This window comes from Triticum aestivum, chromosome 3D (genome assembly GCF_018294505.1).
Source record: "Triticum aestivum cultivar Chinese Spring chromosome 3D, IWGSC CS RefSeq v2.1, whole genome shotgun sequence".
NCBI classification, from domain to species: domain Eukaryota; kingdom Viridiplantae; phylum Streptophyta; class Magnoliopsida; order Poales; family Poaceae; genus Triticum; species Triticum aestivum.
This window is the reverse complement of record NC_057802.1, coordinates 387,642,402-387,660,990: the sequence shown is the minus strand read 5'-3', so window position 1 is coordinate 387,660,990 and position 18,589 is coordinate 387,642,402. Positions and strand designations below refer to the sequence as shown.

At 45.2% G+C, this 18,589-nt stretch overlaps 3 protein-coding genes across 3 annotated transcripts; 2 read left to right on the top strand and 1 right to left on the bottom strand.

The window, feature by feature from the left end:
• Positions 1 to 2,370: 2,370 nt before the first annotated feature.
• Positions 2,371 to 3,316, top strand: LOC123074713 (Werner Syndrome-like exonuclease). Its single transcript, XM_044497481.1, has one exon. The coding sequence runs from the start codon at positions 2,421 to 2,423 to the stop codon at positions 3,045 to 3,047; it is 627 nt and encodes a 208-aa protein (XP_044353416.1). The 5' UTR covers positions 2,371 to 2,420; the 3' UTR covers positions 3,048 to 3,316.
• Positions 3,317 to 4,339: 1,023 nt separating this feature from the next.
• Positions 4,340 to 9,390, bottom strand: LOC123079088 (protein farnesyltransferase subunit beta). The gene is made up of 14 exons (XM_044501763.1): positions 9,084 to 9,390; positions 8,628 to 8,714; positions 8,440 to 8,545; positions 7,943 to 7,978; positions 7,326 to 7,408; positions 7,193 to 7,246; positions 7,041 to 7,092; positions 6,913 to 6,977; positions 6,739 to 6,795; positions 6,565 to 6,637; positions 5,690 to 5,776; positions 5,468 to 5,609; positions 4,883 to 4,986; positions 4,340 to 4,723 (listed from the first exon to the last, which is right to left on the bottom strand). The coding sequence occupies exons 1-14, from the start codon at positions 9,353 to 9,355 to the stop codon at positions 4,487 to 4,489; spliced, it is 1,455 nt and encodes a 484-aa protein (XP_044357698.1). The 5' UTR covers positions 9,356 to 9,390; the 3' UTR covers positions 4,340 to 4,486.
• A 128-nt stretch (positions 9,391 to 9,518) lies between these two features.
• LOC123079087 (pentatricopeptide repeat-containing protein At4g32450, mitochondrial) lies at positions 9,519 to 13,083 on the top strand. Its single transcript, XM_044501762.1, has 2 exons — positions 9,519 to 9,800; positions 10,203 to 13,083. Exons 1-2 carry the CDS (start codon positions 9,688 to 9,690, stop codon positions 12,814 to 12,816), a joined length of 2,727 nt encoding a protein of 908 aa, XP_044357697.1. The 5' UTR covers positions 9,519 to 9,687; the 3' UTR covers positions 12,817 to 13,083.
• The last annotated feature ends 5,506 nt before the right edge of the window (positions 13,084 to 18,589 follow it).

Here is an 18,589-nt window from a genome sequence, read left to right as displayed (position 1 = left end):
GGCACATACCGCTTCAGTTATTCGACAGACCAGATGAGCTGCAGCTTTCACCTCATCGCTCATCTGTCCGATCTTCTGTTAGTAGTTATTACTATTTACCGTTTACCTCTTGTCGTGCTGGCAGGTAACTCTCTTCCCTATAAGCAGAGACGGGTTGTGGCGAAGCATCTCATTCAGTATTTCCCAATTATCAACTCTGGGCTAGAACCCTAAACACTGCGCAATGGCCGAGAGGATGTGCACTGTGGAGAGCACGGAGGCGATGTCGCTGGCCACGTTCGCGTCCCTGCTGATCGAGTTCGTGGCGAGGCTGGACAGGTGCACGCAGTCGAAGAGCTCTCTAGGCTTGATCGAGTTCAAGGAAGAAGGCGAGGCGAGTTTGAGTAGCTACTAGGAGTTGGCCGTGTCTCATGAATCGGTCGTTCGATGCGTCTCAACGACACTACTTTTTTTTGAGAATCGAATCGCGACGCTACTATTCATGCCATACTATACTATGCCAATGAATTGGGCTTGGGCTTTTCCATCAAAAAAGCACGAAGTGGGCCACCTATGTAATCTGCGAAGATTCATGTAGATGCTAGCCTAGCTCACTCTGACTTTGGGGGGTTCTGCAGGGGAGCTAACAGGCGCCTTTAGCGTCGGTTACCAGTTCATGCACCCACACGCCCACAACTGGGCCAGCCCAGGCCGCCTCGTTAGCTAGTCCCGATCGCTTCGCTCACTGGATCGCCTCGTTCGCTCGATCTCAGTTGACCGGTCTGATAGTGGCCGGTGGTCTGGTCAACTGTTGAAAAAAAATTCTGAAAAAATAAAAAAATCATAAATTAAAAAATGTTCATGAAATTTGAAAGGAAGTCCACAAAGTTGAAAAAATTTCATAAAATTGAAAAAAGGTTCATCAATTTTGAAAAAAAAGTTCATCAAATTTGAAAAAAGTTCATCGATCTTAAAAAAGAGTTCACCGAATTTAGAAAAAGTTAATCGAATTTGAAAAGTTAAAAAAAGTTCACCAATTTTGGAAAAATAATCACATAATTTGGAAAAAGTTCATCAAATTTGAAAAAAAATCATCGATTTTGCAAAAAGTTCATTGATTTTGAAAAAAAGTTCATCAAATTTGAAAAAATCATCATTTAAAAAACACGATTTGAAAAAAATGTATTTTTTTCATAAAATTGACAAAACATTCAGCAATTTTGAAGAAAAACTCATTGGTTTGAAAAAAGAAAGAAAAAAAAGAGAAAAGAAAGAAGAAACGGAAAAGGGAAAAAAAGAAGGAACAAAGGATGAAGAATATGTACCTGATCAGATAATATGAAGTGGGTGAACCGCCATGGCGCAGTTTGATCCCATCTCAGGTCGCATTTTTATAGCAGTTTTTTCTTTTGGAAAAGACGAAAATGGGCTGGGCCCATCATGGACGAGGGGTGTGCGCCCTGTACGGTTAACGCTATAACGGGCGCTTAGAGCGCCGTTTAGGATTTGCCGCTCTGCAATAGGCGTATGCAGAAACACAGACGGTCAGTGGGTTCCATCGTTTCTAAGGTTCCCTTTTAAATGGTGAGGCCCTCTTTATACACCATAGCCCTTTCTTTCATAAAAAGGTATTGCGAACTTGTATAGTTCACATTCTTTGGCTCTACCAATCCATTATAGAGTAAACAACTCTTTTCACAATAAGAGTTATTTATACAGTGACGGTATTTAATTATGAAAGTTGGCTAAGTAGCTGACCTGTTAGTCCGTTCTTTTCAGATAAAGGAGCATAAACCTTTTTCTTTTTATTACTATTTTCTCCGCTTAATGGATAACCATGATCATCCATGGAGTCAAGGAGATTGCAGTGCTAGAAGCGATCGCTTGTCGCGAAGCTATGTATCTTGTTGAGGACTTGCTACTTCAAAATTTTATTGTCGCCTTCGACTCGAAACAAGTGATAAGCGACATTGAGAAGGGAACGAACATTACCTATGGACACATTATCAAGGAGGTCAAGCACTGAGCATCAAACTTCAATTGCAAATTCATTTTCAAAGGCCGAGCAACGAACACAGATGCAAATAGACTAGCTAAATTTTCGAATTCTCTCGATGAGGGGCGTCATGTTTGGTTTCAACTCCACGATATTTTTTGTATCCCACTTCATGTGACTTTTGATCAATAAAGTTTAGCCATTATATATCCTAAAAAGAACAGACGCATCGTCGTTTTTGTTGCCTCAAAAAGGAAAAGAAAAACTTTCCCTCAAAAAAAAAGAAAAAAAAAACTCCCCTGAAGAAAAGGAAAAGAAAAACAGACGCACCGTCGTACCGCTACAATATATACGGCCGAGACCCAGTAAGACAAATCTACTCTGGATTTCTGATCTAGTCTATCTATACCAAACAGTAGTTCGAAACCTCGGGAGGACGATCGAGATGGCGACTTCCATGGTGACGGACTTCGGCGACGGCCACTGCATCGTGGCGTTCGACCAGGACCACGTCCACACCACCCTGACCTCCTCCGGCGGCGTCGTCGACGAGTGGCTGGACCTCATCTACCGCATCCACCGCCGCCGCCTCGACCGCCTCGTCGTCGGCCTCGACGTCGAGTGGCGCCCCTCGTTCCGCGGCCTCCCGCCGGGCCCCGTGGCGCTGCTGCAGCTGTGCGTCGGCCGCCGCTGCCTCGTCTTCCAGATCCTCCGCGCCGACTACGTCCCGGACTCCCTCTTCGACTTCCTCGCCGACGGCCGCTTCACCTTCGTCGGCGTCGGGGTCTACGGCGACGCGCAGAAGCTCAGCGCTCACTACGGGCTGGCGGTGACGAACACGGTGGACCTGCGCTACCTCGCCGCGAACACGCTGGGGAAGCCGGCGCTGCGGCACACCGGGCTGCAGGGTCTCGTGTGGCAGGTGATGGGCGTATGGCCCGAGAAACCGCACCACGTGCGGGTCAGCGCCTGGGACGCGCCGCGGCTGACGCGGGATCAACTGCAGTATGCTTGCGCCGACGCCTTTGCATCGTTCGAGGTTGGCCGGAGGCTGTACGACGGCGACTATTAGGTTAAGGGTGCCAATGCCATCTGCTTAGTTTTCTAGGGTTATTAGGTGAATAGTGTTACCTTTTGCTTTGCATCCCAAGCATGTCGTATGGAGTTTGCCCTGGTGTTGGAACTTGAAACTTTACAGAACTTGAAACTTTACAAGATACTTCCTCCGTTTTTAAATATAAGTTCTTTAGAGATTTCAATATGAACTACATACGGATAGACACATTTTAGAGTGTAGATTTACTCATTTTGCTAGTAAGTATGTAGGTCATATTGAAATCTCTAAAAGTTCTTATATTTAGGAACGGAGGAGGTAGAAAGTATATCTGGTGAAACGAATTGAAAATCATGTTTCAAATATTCCAAAATTTTGACAAAAAAGCTAGTGTTACATGAACCATAGTAGGTATATAAAATCAAATCAATTTTGCTTGGGAGGTGTGAAAAAAAATCAGCATCACTTTCCGTAACTCATATTTTCATGTCTCGCTTTTGGTTGCCAAATTCATGTCCTTTATCATAGCTCCCATAATACCGCCTCTCTCATTTTTCAGTCTTTTTCGTAACATTTGGTTTCCACTTCCTATGAAAACTTTGTTTCCACATAGTAGTATTCTCTTGAAATAGACTTTCGCCTCACTTTATATAGAAAGTAACATGATATAAGATAGTCTTACAAAATATATCAAAGAGAAGACCGTACAACAAAAATTGCACCGCAAAAAACACACACAAATCCCCTTAACAGCGCAATTCATCACCGCCTTCAAGTCCATCAAGCGCACCCCAAGGGTAAGGCCCGCTGCGAGCCAGGATCACTCACCACCACACCGGTTGCCGGCCACACGACCAAGAAGTGCAGCCACCACCGTCACCATGAGACTCGACCGGCCCCTGCACCCGGCTCACGCCCGCCTACGCCTTGGACGGTTTCAAAGTTCTGGGTTGATTCTTGACTATTCAGAGTTGAAATATGGACTTCTCTCTTTGAGAATGGCACAGAACATCTAAAAATAGATATGACACATAATAAACTAAACAGATCCACAAGCCTTAGAATTTAACATTGTACGGAACAGGCCACGAAACATATATATTTGCATTGCCACTTTGTGAGTATATCCAGTCGCACGAGGCATATGGCACATAGCTTTCCTATCCAACGTTGCATTTGAAGATTAAGATGCCGAGCACGAGTTAGGAAGAGAATGTCTCGGCATCAGTCAGCAATGCTATCAATAACATCCCCGAGACATGTGACCAAAGAGCTCAGCCTCTCACCATGCACTCATAGTGAATCAGTCATACACGGTGCAAGGAGCTTAATTCAATTATTCAAATGACTGCTAGTATACAACAAACGGACACGTCGCAGAAATATCCCCAGTACTTCAAGCCATGCAATATCACAGATCGTCCTAGCTATCTGAGACTGTAAAGGTGTACATTTGATCACTCACTCGAAAAGAACTCATAGGCCTCCTCGTATTTCTCTAGCACAACGTTGTAGAGCGGATGAATTTGCTCTAGCAAGTTCGAGTATGGGCCAAGCATGTGCTGCGGCAAGGGGCATGAAACGGAACCTGTCATTGCGCTGTACTGGCTAACAGAGAGGCCACTCAGGCAGTAGCATGAGTGATAGTGGTCTCTGTTCTTTCCAGGTTTATCCCTCAATCCCCCCTCCGGCACCTGTGTGTTTCAGCAGTAGACGTAGTTTCAGTTACAACATGAACTTTCAAAGCTGAAGAATTATATCCCGTCATGAAATGCATGCTCAAAAATTTGAAATTCCAAAAATAGAAACTCTAGATACTTATCTATGCAAGAAGTAAGATGTTCTTCTTTTACCTGTGCGCAAAGCAGGATGTATTGTTGCAGAGCAATGTTGTGGAACAGCGGACCTATTTGGTTGCTCTGCTTCATAAAATCAAATCCAATCTTCGCATAATCCACTATCAGAACAAAAACACACAAAACGGTGACATAAATCAAGATCAGACCCAACACCTTGTAAATCAAAGCACTAGACACTAGCATGTAACGCAGGTTATTAAGCATTAGAAATTTGTATTCAAGTTACAAATATGTGTCGAAGGTACCAAGGCAACAAGGTGACCAAATGACACTAGTGCAGTAATGCACGTACTTACGAATATACTCCTGATGAACTAACAAAAACTTGAAAACACCAATAATCACACCATATTGAATTGCCAAACCCCAACTCATCACAATTTCTTCAATGTGTTACAGTTTATAAACTCAGCAAAGAAGATATATAAGCATGATATTTAATGTAAGTATAACAGGGAATCTCAGTCAATTATTTATTTCACCAGATATTTGAAGCAGAAACATGTTTTTAATAAAGAAAAGCACACTGGTACCACAAGATAATTTTCCATAAGAAAGTATTGAGCACAAAATACTTACCAATAGAAGACTTTTCTGAAGCCAATCCAGATGAGCTGGTCCCACAAGAATCATCTACCGAGGATAATTTGCTGGGCTGTGATTGTTTAGATTGTTCATCAGACCCTGCCATTAGCTTTTGAGCTAAAGCAATAGCAGCTCCCTGGACATACACAAGACATCTGTCATATCTGGAGCAGAACATGTGGCTTAAGAAATTCAAATACGATAGCGGTATTTTACCTGCCAAAAGGAGTAGCAACCATCAACCAATTTATTTGTCCGTCCTTGGAATCCGCATTCCACTCCTTGACGAAATGCCACCCAGCCCTAAATGATGAGGCCCTAGTTAGTGTTGCAACAAACAATGATGTGACAACACATTACATATGCGGCCTCATATATTTCCTAGAAAAGGTTCACTTTTCAACCTGGAACTTCCGCAAGAGTCCACTTCCAACTCTGAACTATTGCAAAAGTGAACTTTCCAACTTTGGACTCTAAAATCGTCTAAGTTGCAACCATGAAATAACAAAACCGTCCGCTTTACAACCTTGGTTAGTTTCACAACTGGCTTCGGCTGACATGGATATCATGCCACTGACATATCATCAAACAAAACAGTCCCGTGCCAGATCTTTTTCTCCGTCTTCTCTTTCTTCTCTCTTTACAGTTTCGCAGAAATTAAGAGATTTTTGATATTTGCAAAACACCAAAGATTGTAAAGTAGACAGCTCCGGTCGTTAGAGGTTGCAACTCAGACATATGTTTCGGTTGTTAGATTTGTCTGATGACATGGTAGTAACATGGTGAACACATGGCATCCATGCCAGTCAAAAATACTCACAAAACTACCCGAGGTTGTGAAGTGCACAGTTTCAGTTGTTACAGGTTGCAACTCGGACAATTTTTTAGTCAATTTAGAGTTGACAAGTTACCTTTTTCTATTTCATAACAATACAGCAATAGATTTTTAAATAATATCCGATACATTTCTCCTTTACATAATTGAAAACCAAAGGGCCAAGTTCAACTAATTGCAACCAAAATTAGCACAACACACATACACACTGTAATAGAAGGAAAACTGAATAAAGTAGTAGGAGGGGTTGTCTTACAATCAAGCTAGGCAAATCGAGTTTCTCCACTTCATTAAGCAGGACCATTGCAGCCAGCCCACAAAAAGTGTACCTTATCAAAGCAATTTTTATTTAAACTTTTTAACAGATACATAAAAATCATCAGAGATCCCCCGCAAAAAAAAACATCAGAGACAATCCTTAGAAACGTACCCACCATGAGCTTCAGCAGAAGGTTCCCCCGCAATCCCACCTTCATAAGTTTGACAACTGGGGGGGATATAGTGTATGAATTAACCAATCATTCTATAGAAAAAGGTTATCTGAACAAATCAACCACATATTTTAAAATTGCAAAATTGAAAAAACACATTAACCAAACCAAACCTTGCTATGTAGTTTCCAACACCTTTTGCCAGCTCATCATCAAGAATGTTCACGAGGCTGGCAACCTAAATCTCAACAAGCGTAATATTAGAGAATGGCAACAGAAACATTAACTACAAGAAACTCACCGATATTGCAGTATAGCAAGCGCGGACATCAATTTCACCACCATCATGCATTCTGGTTGAAGGATTTTCAATGGAGTAACAGACATTAGTCAGTGGAACTTGGTATGGAAATAGTATTTTTCCTTGCCCTATGCACTATCGAGAAAACACACCTGAAAGCACCTGATTTGTCCTTCATTAGAAGCATAAACTTGTACAGATTGTCCCTGATTGACAACTTAGAACGGTTAAGAAAACAACACAGATATAAATGACATCTTTCTCCAAGAGCAGACATAGAGTTACCTTTTTATTGATGATAGTGCTCTTTCACTCCCTATGGTTACAAGTGTATTTACAGCAGCGTACGATGTAGCGAGATGAGGTAACTACCAAAGAAAAGGTGAGCAAAAGGATGAAATTAAAAACTGGTCAGTGGACATTATCATCTTGAATGAGTAGATAAACATGAAACGGTAGATCAATTAACAAAAAAAAAGATTAATGCTATCTCTGAACTTCCAAAAGATGGAGAAACAAAACCACTACAAAAGCTAGCTTTGCCAACTACAGCAGGCTTCTTGAGTTATATGAACACATTAGGTCATCAAATAGACAAATACCAAACACACAGATACATATTTCATATAGAACATATCTCTGAAGTTCTTATAACCCTAAAATGGTTTGTCGAAGTTATTTTGTATATTCATGTGAACATGCCAAGTAGCCTAGAACGGTCTAAGCACTCATTTTGAAGCAAACATTTGAAAGTAATGTCAGATCCAGTATCTCTACAGCCCAGCATTCACATGGCCTGTTCCAAATTCCATGGTTGCCTAAAATTGCATTTCAAGAACTAATGCAAAAGATTAACCAACCTAAATGTGGGGAATTAAAAAGTGTTTGAGGTTAGAGCAAACCTGCCCAGGTCCACCACCATATCCACCATGTTTGTCCTGAAACAATTATAATTAAGCCACCATAAGAGAAAGAAAATGGTAATAAACTTACTGTATCTGCAAATGGGTATCTCCAGTGCTTTAATTATGTATGACCAATACTAATTGCATTTTTCCGTAAAAAAATCATATAAGATTTACTGTGTTGTGCAACCAGAGCATATTGTTCTCAGCAACTTTATTAGTTTCTATAATCTATAGTATGTATATATGCAAAACTACACGTGGATTGAGAGGTTTATTCATGTAGCCCCACCACCTTAAGCAGTTTGGTAAAGCGGTTCCATTCAATCTTGTTTTTCATATCAGCAAAGAAGAGCGGAAGTTTGAAACAAAGCCTTAAACAGTCTGCTTGTAAAGTTTTCAGCATATATATCCTTAAGCGTAAGTGTTATCAAAATTTAACTGCCAACTGCAGCAAGATATCCATACAATTATATTGTAACAGATCAACAAACCTGGCATCGAGACAAGAAGTCCACAATATCGTTCTCGAGGTCATCGTCAAGCGTTTCATCCAGCACCGCAAGCCCATGAACCATCCAATAGCATAACCAAGGTCGACTGGAATAACCAGAAGAAAATTGTCAGCAAAATATAAACCAGGGACGGCATATGATTTAATTTAACACTGGAGAAGCAATACTTGGCATCGAGCACATGGAAGCTAGGTGCAAGATGCCTCAGCCCTTTCGTCAAATACTCGACATGCTGATCGCGCCACAGCTCTAGCCTGCAGCAGAAGAAAAACCACGATCAAAGCTCGGTATAAGCAAGTGGAGAACATCATAGTCTCAAGCCAGTGCTTGCCAAAAGTAAAGGGCACACTGATATACGACACCTAATTGGCAGCACCAAGCTTCTACGAGCAAACATTTTGGTACCACAATCAAGCAATTACTCCACCCATCTGCTACATAGGTGAATTTATCAGTGAGCTTCCAATTCCGGGCAGAAGCCAAGCAAACCTATCTGATCTCCGCACCGACCAAGCCCTGAAGCCCATCTCTCGCACCCAAACCCGCTACTCCCAAACACCGCGAACAGCAGGCTAGTAGCTAAAGAGAAGTACTAATATGGAGCGTGCTTGAGGGTCCCTTACATGACGGACTTGGCGTTGGGCGCGGCGTCGAAGAGGACGCGGTAGATGTCGGCTACCCGCGCCTCCACCTTCATCTGCTCCACCTGCGTCACGGTGAGCCGGGGCAGCTCCGCGGCCGCGCCGTCCTCCGACGGGTCGCCCCCGGCGGGAGGCGACTGCGACGAGGAATCCATAGGCGCGGCGGAGGCAGGCGGACCGCCGCTCGGCTGTGTGCCGCGGCTGCGAGCTCTGTCTCCGTGCGGCCGCGAGGATCTCAGGGAAAGGCGGACCATGTGCGAGCTTGGTCCTTGGACTGGGGTAGTAGAAATTCGATGCCGATAAAGGAAGAAAGGAAGGAAGGCCTGAAAGTGAAAAGCCCAGCCCAGTAGGCAGTGAGGCCCAGTGGACCGGGCCAGCTTCGGGGCGAGGCCGTGTGCTATACCCACCCGTCCGGCTCGAGCGGGCGGATCATTCCCACCACCACACACGGCCGCGCCGCCGCCGCCCGCTAACCACCGTAGGGCAGCCTCCTCTTTCCGCTTGGCGGCTGGGGCTCTTCGCCTCCGCGAGGGTTTCCGCGGCGCACGGAACAGCAGGAGCAGGCCGCGCTGAGAGGTGAAGGGAGATGGCTGCCATGGTTGGAGCGCGCAGGGCTCTCTTCGCCGCCCGCTACTCCCCTCGCGGCAAGCTCGCGGCCGCGCTCCTCTCCCCCACCCGTCGAGTCGGTTCTCCTCGCAGGTACCGCACGCCTGCGCCAAGTCCTTGGACCAGTCTTCCCCTGCCTACTAATCATGATTTCATCGTCCAGTGGTTTAGTCCTCTCTGTGAGCTTGTGCTCATTTGCGATAGAAACGAAGCCACATGAGTTAGATATAGAAGATCTTTTTTTTTCAAAAAGTATGTAGAAGAAATCAAGTTCGGCCGGAGCTTGAGATGGCAGATATACTAAACACATACGCCCACTCATGGCACCTTATGATTTCAGTGTGCTGAAAATAGCCCGCCACCTCAATCCCTTATAATTTCAGTGTTCACATGGCCAAGAAGATTGCTTTGACGCCTCCAACTGGCCACTATGATTTCTTTGACGCATGTTTCTTGCCTGGACATTAACGTGACATGTTTGCTATTCTGTTTCAGTCTTCCAGCTGAAAGAGGATGCCCGCGTTCTTTGGTTCCAAATCGAGGCGCTGGCAGTGTGGCATCCGAACAAATTGATGGAGACTATCACCGTGATTGGGGGGTGCAAAACGCAGGGAACTACGGAGAGTCCCGCTCAAAACACTCACCTGATCATTTCAGCCGCCCCTTGCAGAGGGACCCCCCTTCAGCTAATTCTTCAGAAGGCATTGATAGAAATAAAGGTGTGCATGCTGATGGCGGTGTCAATGCACATTATGGATGCAATTCTGAACAGCCTTACCAGAGCGGACCTTACCAGAGGGGTGGATCGTATGGCTTACCAGATAGTCGCCAGCCATATACTGGTGCAAGAATGAATAACGAGCCACCTGGATATACTGCCAGGCAATCGTATGGGGGCAATAGTGCATATGGCCACCAAAACCCCAAGGGCGATATACCAAGTGCTCATCAGCAGCAGACTGTCACACCTGCTATTAATGGCCTTTCTGCAGATGGTAATGTGCGAAGAGGTCGTGACGTTACTGGATATGATTGCGGCTCTGGATACAATTCCCGAAGTAACCAGGAGAGCTATACTAGTGGGCAGTACGGATATGGCCCGTCAGCACAGTCACATCAAAGCTCAACTGGAAGTGACCAGCAAGTCTTTCAGCAACAGAAGGTTGATCGAATATCTAATGGTAATTACTTCAACAAGCCTGGCAATTCTGCGTCACAGTATCCAACTCCAAGCAGTTCCCATAAGGAGCATGTTGCAGGATCTCAACAAGGCCACAATGGTGATTTTGGATACAATACCAGGCAGCCTGATCAGGGAAGTGGTGCATACAATCACCCAAGTCCTAATGGAGGTCCACCAAGTACTCAGCAGCAGCACAATGGCACTGGATATGCCACACACAACTTTGGTTACAACACCCAAAGTAACCAGCAGAACTATAATGGTAGGCAGAATGGATACGGTCCTTCAGGACAGTCATATCAAAACTTAACTGGAAACGTTCAGCAGCAGAATGATTATCAAAGTCATGATCCTGCAAATAGGCCTGTGAATTCTGCCTCACAGTATCCGAATACTAGCCATTTCCATAAGGAGCATGTTCCAGTATTCCAGCAAGGCCACAAAGGTGATTTTGGATACAATGCTTCACAAGCATATCAGAGTCATTATACCACTAACAAAATTGACACGCAGAGAAATCATCGAGAGCATTTCATGAATGTAAACACAGATGTACAGCACAGCCATAACAGAACTTATCCAGAATCTCATTCAGATATTCAACCTATTACGTCAGCTGGGAACAACTTGAGCAGTAAGCCCTATCAAGATAATATGTATTTCCAGCATTCACTGCCTGGCAGCCTGCCAAATAATGGATCACCTTCTGAAGTATCTGATGAAGCCAGCGGCATATCCAAAGGTACTATTGAGGAACTGGATAAGTTATGTGAAGATGGGAACATAAAAGAAGCTTTGAAAGCTCTACCGGTGCTGCAAGGAAAAGGCATTGTACTGCATGCTCCTCAATACTTTAAACTGATGCAAGCATGCGCTGATGCATGTGCTCTTGCAGAAGCAAGACAAATACATGATCAAATATCTCAATCAGAACTAGCTGTTGACATAGATGTTAACAACAAAATTTTGGACATGTATGCTAAATGTGCCTCGATGGAAGATGCAAAGAAACTTTTCAGTACTATGGCGCAGCATGATTTGACATCTTGGAGCACTATAATCTCAGGGTTTGTGCATAATGGTCTTGGTGAAGAAGCAACTGACTTTTTTGATCGTTTTAAGCAGACGGGAGATAAGCCAGATTCTGGCATGTTCACACATGTATTTTTGGCCTGTGGAATTTTGGGATCAGTTGACGAGGGCATGTTGCATTTTGAATCAATGCAGAAGGATTTTGATATAATTCCTTCCCTGGATCATTATGCGAGCATTGTTAATATGCTTGGCCAGTCGGGCTATGTTGATGAAGCTCGTGAATTTGTTGAACGGATGCCTATGGAACCGAGCGCCGATATCTGGGAAAGTTTGATGAATATGTGCCGACTTAATGGATACTTAGAGCTTGGGGATCGTTGTGCTCAGATTATAGAACGCCTGGATCCTTCTAGGCTGAATGAGCAGTCTAAAACGGGTCTTTTCCCTGTAAATGCTTCAGACCTTGCAAAGGAGAAAGAAAGGAAAAAGGCTAATACTGCTGAAGCTAGGAGCAAAGTTCATGAATACAGAGCAGGGGATCGATCCCATCCAGAAACCCTTAAGATCTATGAAGAGCTGAGGTACTTGGCGGCTCATATGAAGGAGGCTGGCTATATTGCGGATACTCGATTTGTGCTTCACGACGTTGATCCAGAAACTAAAGAGGATGCCTTGCTAGCTCACAGTGAGAGACTAGCTGTTAGTTACGGTCTTATTACTAGTGCTGTCCGTTCGCCAATTCGGGTTATCAAGAATCTTCGCTCCTGTGGAGATTGCCACACAGCTTTGAAGATAATCTCTAAGCTTGTTGGCCGTCAGATCATTGCGAGGGATGCAAAGAGGTTCCACCATTTTGAAAATGGTGTGTGCTCTTGCAAAGATTATTGGTAAACGTAATGCGACATGTCTATGCTGTTATCAAATTTAATAGGTAGAGATCCAAAATTAGTTGTGTAAATCCTGAAGGTTGTTGCCTATGAAACATTTGGTTTAACCACAGGTTTCATGTCAGGGACACGGTGTATCCTCCCTTCTATGTAACATCCTATTAGTGTTCTACCCTGGAATTTATTAGCTTGAAGCATTCTTTATCTGATGATGCTCCCTCACAAGTCATTATGCATCGGAAACTAAAGATATACACTTGGTTTGCAGGTATTCTGTAGTTCGTACTTGTTGGTAACTTTTTTGTGCTAGAAGACTTGTACGAAACTTCCTGGTTACCCCTTCTTTTGTACTCCTTGATTTACTGAACCTTCAACTCACAGCATAGACAATTAGGCACGGTCCTTCACTGGTAGCCTTTATATGCTCTAGCGTTCCAATAAGAGGATTTTTAGTTATTCTGTGTATCAGGAAAGAGCCTCACTGAAGAAGTCTGCAACTTGGAGCTTTGATGGTAAAAGCAGTGACTTGGGTGCACTTACTTCTGTAGCTGGAATTGTGCCAAATGGTGAAATGGAAGTCCAACACGTCATACAAATTTTCAAAAAATCTACTGTACAGCATTGACCCAGGTTGCATACAATATCTTGTAGAATCTTACGTCAAAATTCGATTTACATGTGGCACCACTGGAGCATCCTACGAGTGAGGTCGAAGTGGCATGGTTAGCATCCGGCTCCGAATTCCGTGCGCGCCTGAGCTCTGCTGATCTAAAATTTGGGATATAAAGCTATGCTAGTTTAATTTTCTGGAGCGGGGAAAGACATGATCTCGCATTCCCAAGCGCGGAGTTGGAGAAATCATAGGGCAAATGCCTTCGATAACAAAAAGGGGATTGCTAGTTCGCACCAATCCAAAATTAAAACGATCTGAAAACGGTTCGTTGGCTTGCATGATCTTTCAAATGATCTAGTTTTGGATATGGGTTGAGCCACAACCCATGTAGTAGTAGTTCTTTTTTACTTACAAGCGGATTATGGGTTTGTAGAACTTTAAATCAGAAAGAACTGGATTTTATTTTAGAGAAAAGCCATGAGCCTGACTTTATAGATAAAGTCACGCAGAGTCAATATCACAGCAACACACAGAGTAGTAGCAACGCCCACATAGATAGTTTAGAAAAGCAAACGTACCTGGCTCCGAGCTAGCACACGGCACACAGGCCGGAAACTCGGAGAGAGACGACAAAAGGGACCACCAAGCTCCTAGCCGCCAGACTGATGCTGCAGAAGAGAAGTGGTAGTAGCTCGAATCTTGGTAGACATCAAATCAAAAGCATCACGGTTCGCCTCCTTAGTCAATAATCCCCACTGCTGCAAGAATATGTATGATTTGAATAAGCAATCAGATGGTTTAGCAGGGAAGATATGCTCGATAGTAAACTTGTTCCTAGTACTCCACAGAGTGCAGCACATAGCCGAGAATCCCACCCAGAACAGTCTCCTCTCGGCCCCAACCAGGTTAGAAGCCAAAATTCGAAGTTCTGAGAAGGAAACTGGGCTCCAAGAGACATGAAGCCAGGACCTGATGCAGCACCAAAATAGTTTGGCCAGAACGCAACTAAAGAATATATGGTCTGTATCCTCCATTTCACCACACAAAGCGCATCTATCGGATCCCGGTCTGTTTCGCTTATGGATCTGGTCAGCCGCCGGTAACCGCCCTCTGAAGGCTTGCCACATAAAGACCTTAATCTTGGGGGGGATACGTGTCCGCCAGATCACCTTGAACTTGGAAGTAGTAGTACCAGAGGTAAGCTTGGCGTATAACGACTTAACAGAAAGACGCCCGGACGCACTATGGGGCCAAGTTACCGAGTCCTCCTCCTCCGAGAGCACAGGAAAGAGGGCAACGAGACGCTGCCAGTCCTCCAACTCTACAGGAGAAAGGGAGCGGCGAAGAGCCGGGTTCGGGCAGTAAGAGAAAAGAACCGGAAAGGAAACCGCAAGTGGAGCCAGATTGCACCACCAATCAAGCCAAAGCCGTGTAGACCTGCCATTGCGAACTACAAATTTAACGAGAGATTTGAACATCTGCCGTACTTTAACCAGATCTTTCCAGAATTGAGAGGCGCCCAAAGTCGAAGCAAACATAGGACTGGAGTTAGGAAAGTACTTCGCTTTAAGAATGGTAAGCAAAGTGGGTTCTCAGTGTTAGTCATGATCTTCCACCACCACTTGATAAGAGATTTGTTCATAATCAAGGTACTAATAATGCCCAACCCCCCAAGGTTCCTGGGCCTACAGATATGTTCCCATTTCACCAATCTGTACTTGCGTTTATTATCCGCAGCATTCCAGTAGAAAGCACCCCTGTGCTTATCAAACCCCGCATGAGTACCAATGGAGAGAAGGTAAAAACCCATCAAGAACATGGGTAAGGATGACAAGCAAGCATTAATTAGGGCAATCTTGCTGGCCTGAGTATTATATCTGCCCCTCCATGGCATAACATGATTGCCCACTTTGGCAACCGCGGGAGCAAAATCTTTTGCCAAAAGCTTATCATTAGAAATAGGGAGCCCAAGGTATTTAAGAGGGAAGGAGCCTAGAGAGCAATTCAGCAGTTGAGGGACACGCAGGGCCTCAGCTTCCGAAACCCTAGTTACAATCACTTCGCTCTTAGCGAAGTTGATCTTGAGCCCCGACAAGGCTTCAAAACAAAGCAGCAAGAACTTAAGGTGGGTAATGCATACGTCGTTCAGCTCGACCATAATAATCGTATCATCAGCATATTGGAGGTGAGAGCTAACAGGGGAGATGTGCCCGGCCACAGTTGCCCTCGAGAGGATATTGGAAAGAGTGTCCGCTACAAAATTGAACAAGAGAGGGGAGGCCGGATCTCCTTGCCTGAGGCCCCTAGAGTTGCGGAAGAAATTACTCACCCTACCATTCACAGACACCGCTGTGTGGCCACCCGACACCAATTGCATGACCCTGTGAACAAAAGCTCCATCAAAGCCTTTTGCCAGCAGAACCTGCCGTAGAAACTTCCAACTGACCGAGTCATAAGCTTTCTCAAAGTCCAGCTTAAGGATCGCCGCCTTGGTGCCTCTCTTACGAATGTCATGAACAATTTCATGATGACAAAGGACCCCGTCCAGAATGAATCGCCCTTTAACAAAGGCGGATTGATAAGGGGAGAGAACTCTATAAGCAACGGGGGAGAGACGAGAGGCAAAGCCTTTGGCGGAGAACTTCGCAAAGTTATTAATAAGGGCGATAGGTCTGAATGGAGAGATCATGTCCGCGCCCTTGACTTTAGGGATGACGGTGATGACATCGTAATTAAGCCTAGAAATATCGACCGTACCCAAAGAAAACCCTTGAATCACCATGCAAACAAGGGTGCGCAACTAGGGCTAGAATTTCCTGAAGAAGGGGATAGAAAAGCCATCCGGGCCCGAAGCCGAATTAACGTTAGCCTTGCTAATGGTATCAAAAATCTCCTCCTCGGAAAGGGGAGTCATTAAGGCTTCATTTTCCTCAGCAGAAATCTTATCATGGTCATTCCAAAAAGAAGGGGCAATCTTAAACCCAGAGTCCAGTTTGGCCGAGAGGAAAGAGGAGAAGAACTCCACAACATGTGACATAATGAGGTTCTGGTACGAGATTCTAACACCATTGATAAGAAGACTATCGATCGTACATCGTCTACGCCTCCCATTGGCTATAGAGAAGAAGTAGGCCGTAGGGGAGTCACCCTTTAACAACCAGTTCACAGTGCCCCTTTGTCGCTAATAAATCTCATCCTAGCAGTGCGACTGCACCAAGGCATCTTCAAGGGAGTACCGCAACACCGATTCTTGGTCCAAAAGGCCCGGGCCGTCGGTCGCCGCATCCAGGGAGCAAATTTGCCCTGTCAGGAGCGCCTTGTCCCTGCGCTCCTCAGCCGCACGGTTGCGGGCCCAACCACGAAGAAATTTGCGGAGGGAGTAAGAGCAGTGGTGCCAATCGTCCATTGGCCCAAAGGAGCGCCTATCGCGGATAGAAGGGGCGAGATCCTGGAAGACAACAGGTCACAAAAGCCATCTACCAGGAGCCAAGATGCATCAAATTGGAAGCGGGGAGGGGCTATGAGAGTTTCGAGCCCAGCGTCAAGGATGAGTGGTGTATGATCCGAGCTCACGATGGGTTTAGCTTTGAGAAAAGCGCGGGGAAACATAGCATCCCAATTCGGGCAGACGAAGACACGATCAAGGGCCGGCCGGATAGGAGAGGTTTGGTGGTTCGTCCAGGTGAACCGAGAGCCCACCCTAGGGATCTCACGAAGAGCGCAATTACTAATGAAGTCGTTAAAAGCATGTGCAAGGGGCCACGAGAAGTTGGTAGTGTTCTTATCCGATGACAAGCGTAGCAAGTTAAAATCCCCGCCAACCGGGAGGGAAATGGAGCACGACACTATTTTGGAAGTGATTTCATCAAGGAACAGAGTAGAAAGAGGATGGTCTGCCGGGCCGTAAACAACCATGACCTCCCAAAGGACATTCAAATGGCGATGGTACAAAACAATACTAGCCCAAAAGATACCATGGTCAAAAGCCACAAATCAAAAACGTCCCCTTTAGTGCCAATAAGGATACCACCAGAATGGCCAGAGGAGGGAAGGAAATTCCAATCAAATCTGTCAGCGCCCGCAACTGCGGAAAACTCATTGGGGGGAGGGGGGCTTTTAAAAGTTTCAACTAAGCCTACCAAGTCAATATTGTCACCTCTAATCACATCTCTCAATTGATCTCTGCGCCCCTAGCGCCAAAAACCCTAATATTTTCCAAAAAAGGGCTCTCATTTGGACGACAGGTTTTTGATGCGGAGACTAGACCTGCACGGGGCCACACAGGATTTAGAACGCTTAGCGGCACCCCGTTTGACAGGAAACGGAGGGACCTGGCCCCTACCAGCCTCATCCAGCGCTCCTTCGGCCACTACCGAAGGAGGGATGTGTGATGCCGCTAACTCTTTAGCTTTAGCAATGGCGGCCTGGGCCACCTCATTGGCCCTAACCAGAGCAAGAATGCCGGAAGGAGAATCAGCTCCCAACTCAAAGGAAATGCCCACATCCGAAACCACATTAATCAAATGATCATCCGAGCACGAAGGAAGCACCAGCCGAACAGGGGACTTAGGAGATTCAACAGGAACAGGAGGGGTTGGGGGAAAGTACCTGAGGGAGGGACATGTCTGGTCACCGCCCGATCGGCCACCCGTTCGCCGCTATTCAGGACCCGTCCACTTTTGCGAGCAGTGGAGGATGGGGACCGGATAGGCGTGGCGCGACCCACCGGGGGAGGAGATGCCGGACCAGAAGCAACGCCCATATCAGCCTCCAGACGACGAGACAGTCCGGCCAACGACTGCTTGGATCCCGCCGAAGCCCTGCTCCACGCCGAGAATTTCCTGACTGACGACTTTGAAGGGAATATGCCCTAGAGGCAATAATAAAGTTGTTATTTATATTTCCTTATATCATGATAAATGTTTATTATTCATGCTAGAATTGTATTAACCGGAAACTTGATACATGTGTGAATTCATAGACAAAACATTGTGTCCCTAGTATGCCTCTACTAGACTAGCTCGTTAATCAAAGATGGTTAAGTTTCCTAACCATAGACATGTGTTGTCATTTGATGAACGAGATCACATCATTATGGGCAAGACCCATCCGTTAGCTTAGCATAATGATCGTTAATTTTTATTGCTATTGCTTTCTTCATGAC